At 39.3% G+C, this 6,000-nt stretch overlaps 1 protein-coding gene across 2 annotated transcripts in view; it reads right to left on the bottom strand.

The window, feature by feature from the left end:
- Window positions 1-261: 261 nt before the first annotated feature.
- rasa2 (RAS p21 protein activator 2) overlaps window positions 262-6,000 on the bottom strand; it is a 191,712-nt gene continuing 185,973 nt past the window's right edge. For both annotated transcript variants that reach the window (XM_085989925.1, XM_085989926.1), the window contains 3 exons: window positions 4,832-4,935; window positions 3,734-3,923; window positions 262-2,921 (listed from right to left, as the gene is read on the bottom strand). In XM_085989925.1, coding sequence (XP_085846051.1) covers window positions 2,897-2,921; window positions 3,734-3,923; window positions 4,832-4,935 — 319 coding nt within the window. In that variant the 3' untranslated portion in view covers window positions 262-2,896. The remainder of the gene's footprint in view (window positions 2,922-3,733; window positions 3,924-4,831; window positions 4,936-6,000) is intronic.

The following is a 6,000-nucleotide window of genomic DNA, read 5'->3' as shown; positions in this document are numbered from 1 at the left end:
CAAGTCAGTACTGCACTGGAGTGTCAGCCTAGATTTTATACTCAAACCCTGGTGTGAACTTGAATCTACAATCTTCTTACTCAGGAGGAGAAACTGCTACCCTTGAGCTAAGCTGAAGACAAGGGGAGTGTGGTTGTAACAAGAGAGGTGTCTACATGACAGTTTAGATAGATGCAGAATGCTCTAAAGTACATGCACACAAATAGACTGACAGAAAATGAATAAACATCTTTACTCAAAATATCTACAAATGCACAAGTATGGAGTAAATTTCAAATTCATGTTTTAATATTTTGATAAGAAAATAAAATTTAAATAAAAATACATTTCTAAAACACTAACATGCAGATAAACAAGTGCTGGGTCTTTTAAAAAAAAAAAAAGTACATTTCCTTGAGACAAGTAAAGCTAATATACAACATAATATAGCAGTGTGGCTTTTCAACATACACACATTAAAATATCCATCGTTTTCAAGAGAACATAAAACTATAGACATCAAAATATAAAGCAGACTTTGTCTGGAAAATGCCTACTCATGTACCAAATTGCTCAACAGTCTATACAATGCTCAATCAGCTGGTAGCTATCAATCATATGCTTTCATTCTTTGAGTTTCTAATCAGTGCTGACAATCAGGAACACAAGATAACTTCTCTTTTACTGAATGCTGTATTCTTAGGGGACTGCTTATTTTACATTATATATAGTCTCAAAAAAATGACATTCTGCAATTACCCAACATAAAGTATACTAAGGAGTCAGCCAAGAACAAACGTACTGCTGAGTCACTTCAAAAGCCCATGCTTTTCCAAAATGGGATTTCACCAACTGTTCACACAATAAGACCTCTTGATATATCCACCACCCCGCAAACAGTAATCACTATGTTTTTGTAATTAATCCCAAAAATTAGAAGTATTTGACAGGCAGAATTAAAGTTAATTGCTCTGGAATTCACCCAAAGGCGTAGTGGGTGAAAGTACCACATGATGCAATATTTAACTATACAGTCTAGAAAGGCCTGAGGAGTGTACTTTAATGTTGTTGGGTTGACTGACCTTAGCTGGTAGGAACACTGCAATTAGCTTTAGTGCCTCTAGTGTAGGGAAGATGTGGGGGGGGGGCGGCACCATTCTGACTTGGAAATATATCGCCATTCCTTCATCGTCTCGGTCAAAGTCCTGGCACTCCCTCTCCAACAGCACTGTGGGAGTACCTTCACCACACGGACTGCAGTGACTCGAGGAGGCTACGCAATTAGGGATGGGCAATAAATGCGGGCCTTGCTAATGACGTCCACATCCCATGAACGAATAAAAAAAAAATCACTGCCAATGATTCTAACTGTACACGTGAGGAGACGACATTGGGCTTGGCTATGATGGTCTCTACAGTTGAATATCCTGCCAACACTCAGTTTTGGATTTTACTTTTCGGTTTCCACCCTCCACACCCCCGAATAAAAAAAACAGGTGAAATCAACTGTCAGCCAATATGTGCTTTTTGAGTCAATGAAACAAATAGAAATGTGTGTTTTATTGGGAAATCACGTTAACAGCAGGCAATGAACTGAATCAATAAGCAAGAATCTATTTTTTTTGTTCGTGACAAGGGAAGTGTGGAATTTTTTCTCTCAGTTGTTTGGTTCTATTGGATGATGTAAATGCTTTTGCGCTTCATTGCATTTAACCTAAATTTTGGAATTCATCTCTTCAGGGAACCGGGAGGGGTAAATTATCAGGCAAACCCTTAAAATCAGAACGGTTATACAGCAAGAGTGGTCACTTGGACGAGTATCGGTACCGGAGGGTTGCAGAACTGTACTCCAGTGTGACTCGCTCCTTCAGCAAATTGGAACGAAACGCAAATTGCTTAGGGTTAGTAGAGGTTATTTGAAGATCATGTGTGTGGTTGTTGTAGAATTTACATCATAATTCTTTGATTACTAATATAAACTATCCCATTATAAACCAGTTTCTGATCATTCGTACCTTTAGTTATTGATTTCTATGATGCACCTGGAAATATTAAGTTACTTTGTAATTAAAATCCAGTATGTCTGATGAGATACCGACGGCTTCCCTCCACATATTGTCCAGGATATTAATATTTAAAAACTATTATGGTCTTGACACTATGGTCAAAAATATTCAAGTATTTATTAAAGCTATTATCTTCTGAGATGATAGGAACCACATAGCATGATGTTCGGCTCTGAAAAGCAGCATAAACAGGGAACGCCAAAGCCAAACTGCTCACAGCCCATATAGGGAATATTGAAAGAATCCAGTCTGAACTTAGCACACAAGGAATACTGAGAGTGCATGGATAGGACATTACAATTACTACGGAAAATACTGTGGATGATTTTGGCAAATCAGCAGAAATTACAGATTTTCCTCAGGCATTGAAACAAATATTTAACAGCTTCCACTCTCAGTTCATTCCTCATTAAAAGATAGAAAAATATTTAAACTATATAAAAATACCTAAAGCATGTTAAGAAAATTCGGGCAGATCCTCGGAAACATAACACGGTAGAAAATGAAATGGAATACACAGAACGGATGCACAATGAATAACCACGTTACGACCAAACGGATCATTCAACTGATCTGAAAAAATTGATACTAAGTATCAGTTTTTAAAAAAAATTATAAATTAAGATCACCTGGGAAAGTTCAGATGATTAAAGTGCATTAAAATCAGTTCTCTTCTGTGGACTTCACATAAATGTTCGCCATTAGTAAAACATTCTGTACACCTATGAAAGGCCAGGTTTGCCGGACTCACGTCCTTATAAACACCAGCACATGAGGGAAAAAAACTGAGCGATTCCAGAGGCTTTTCCTGTAGAGCTTCAGCAGCAATCTGGCGCTGCACTTCCATCGGATTACTTTGCTCCTATAGGATTTTCTCTGACAAAAAAAAAAAAATGAATATTCAGAATAGTCTTAAGATGACAAACTGTCTGAAATTCGTTTCTACTTCATGACTGAGAAATCCAAGAATCATTCCAAAGAAATGCAACAATGTGACTTTTGGCACTGCCACTGTCTAAATTCTTAGAGTGGTCTTCTCAACAATAGCATGGTGCAGTGGTACAAGCAGCAGTTGTACAGAAGCTCTACACCATGCAGCTCATCTTCATGTTTAGCATTGAAGCCAATGGGAAGTAAAACCAAGTTGGGTGTAAATTCGATCCCATTAGTCTCCTGCCAGGCAGGCGAGGTGAAAAATGACTGTGACTGCTGTCAACGAACCGGACGCTGCGCAGAAACATCCTGCGCATAAATGTTAACTTTCATAAGTGGATAGAAACACCAATTCAACATAAGCAGCCAGAAACACCAATTCAACTTTTAATTTTAATTTTGTTTTCAGCTCAGTTCGGCATCAGCGATCTCTTCTCCCCACCCCCTCCCCCTCCCCCTCCTTTCTCGGCTCAGTTCAGCAGCACATAAATGTTAATTTAACTTTTAATGTTTATTTTCTTCAGTTCGGCATCAGCGATCTCTTTTCCCCACCACCACCAACCCCCCCGCCCCCCCCCCACCCCTTTTCTCTCTCACCAATCTGTGGGAAGTCCGGCGAGAGCAACCAGAAAACCACTGGAACCGTGCATGCCCAACTACTTCATTTCGTTGGCAGCAGTTGCATCCTAAAAATTACCCCCCCAGCCCCCTAGGGCATTTGAAGTGAAATAATTATAAATTAAACCAATACTTACTCACTGCCATATTTAGCATGTGTTGATCTTTTAATTCGGTACTGTTCATGAAATTCAGCCAACTGATCCACAACTACATTTATTTGCTGAAGAGTTTTAAAGGTGACTCTTGAATCTTGAATAGTAAAGTGGGCATATTCATCTTGCTCCAGCTGAGGACCTTGATACACGTCTATACTCCCACAAGCATCTACAGAGAAAATCCAGCACAATGTTGAAAACATAGTTGAAGTGTTGAAGGCATCAGCAATCTTCACATTCTCTCAATAAGTTAGTTCACCAGTTTCTTTAAAGGACTGCGTCAACATAGTAACATGTTTTTCCAAGATACTGTCCTTTGTTTACAGACAAAGGAGTCTATAATGATGTCATAGATCACATCTAGCATAATGGGCCGTATTTTCTGATCGGAGGCTTCCTGGCCATTTCCGCTCCTGGGCCTCTGTGCTATGAAATGCGCAGGGCCCAGGTATCCCAGGGGCACAGGCGGATCGCAAGCGTCCCTGGGATCACTTGGGCCATGGGGAGCCAATGGGAGAAGGGAATCGCCCTTCATACTTTTGACAGCTTAGACCCGTCAAAAGTATGAATGGAGATCACTCCAAAAACATATCAAAACATCAAATATTTTTTTAAAAATCATGTTTATAAAATTAGTTAAAATTACATTAAAATATTTTAAACAAAAATTTAATTTTTTGAAAAAAAATTAAGTTTTTTTTACGGGGCTAAAAATAAACTTACCTTTTTTAAAAGCATTTTAAAATTATAAATGAGTGAAAATTTTAATTTAAAACTCTTATGCTGGTAAAAGCAGGTCTTACGCCTGCTTTTACCAGGTGTAAGATTTTTAAGGGATTTCAGTGGGCGGAGGTTCTGCAGAAAGCGGAACTCTTCCCCCCGCAGAGGCCCTTCTCCGGGGCAGGCGTGCGATCTGTCAAGCTCGTACACACCCGTAGGGATCGGAAAATACGGGCTGTGCGTACAGAACTGTCAAAAGTATAGAAACATAGAAAAAGTGTGTTTTTAATTTCACTTTTACATTTAAAATCAAGAGATGAGAATAAGAAACTCACATTAATCACTGGGGAGACTTACCTTCCATTTTCTGCAGCCTAGGCAGGTTGGCTTGGAAGAGTGAAAATATCCTTTCAACTTCACGGTCACAGTCAATGGCCAGCTGGATATTTGCTGGAGAACCTCTGAAGGCAAAGACAAAAACTGTAGTAATAGTAATGCAGGAAGTAGACTATTGCGTTTGTTAAAGTGAAAGCACTCCTTTGGATATTTCTCTGATTAACTGATTTGGACTAGTTATACTATATCTTATCCCCATCTCAAATGAAAAGCAGCATTGGGTTGAACCATATCAAGTACAGAATGGGCTGATATTACAGACACTACAGAAAGATCAAAAGTGCCCAAATTGAATAAATCTGTGTTGTATTGCTATTGTCCCACTAGATGTCACTCCTACATTTAGTATTAATAGATCACATCACATTTATATAGTATAACAGCTACCCAGAAGTCATTACTACATCTGCTTTTCTATTTCAACTTCTTGAGTAGATTTGGACCAAAATTACTTGTAGAACAACCTTTGCCAAGTTTCATTGGGGCTAGTACTCAGACTTGGATTTTCTAACAATCTGGTACTACGGCATTATTTTGCAGTGTTGCCCAATAAACACGTTTATAAATATATGTTTTCATATAAAAATAATTAAAAACTAGAACAGGACAATGCTAGGCCAAGGGAAACAAAATTAGAATTAATCAACATCAGTGTTTCCGAACATGATTACAAGCTTCGCGAGTTAGGCATTATGTTGGGGGTCACCATGATTTCTGAGGCAGACACCAAACTGGACACCACATAGCAAGTGACTCCAGTCTGGCAAAGCACAACTCGTTAAACTGTGAAATATTTTCAACTTGGTACTAAGTTCACTTTCTGCAGGTTAGTGCGTAGTTATCTTTACAGATTAGTTGCATTGTACCATTTGATCTTTATTTATTGCTTTTGTCCGTAATCAGTCTGCACACTTAAAGGGAACATGGCCAAGATAATGGGCCGAATTTTGCGACCCCTACAGGTGCGCACGGTCACGCAAGTGCCGGGTTTAGTCGTGCGGAGCGCATGCGCTAAAACCCGGCACTTGCGATCTTCGCACGAATCCCCAGAAGTGCCTCTGCGGGTGGAGAGTTACAACTTCCGCCCGCTGAAAGGCCATAGAATTCTTACGCCTGCTTTTACCAGCCGT

This window comes from Somniosus microcephalus, chromosome 6 (assembly GCF_052327205.1).
Source record: "Somniosus microcephalus isolate GS21.2 chromosome 6, FLI_Smic_1.0, whole genome shotgun sequence".
Classification (NCBI taxonomy): Eukaryota; Metazoa; Chordata; class Chondrichthyes; order Squaliformes; family Somniosidae; genus Somniosus; species Somniosus microcephalus.
Note: the sequence above shows the minus strand (reverse complement) of the source record. Positions and strands in the feature narration are given on the sequence as shown.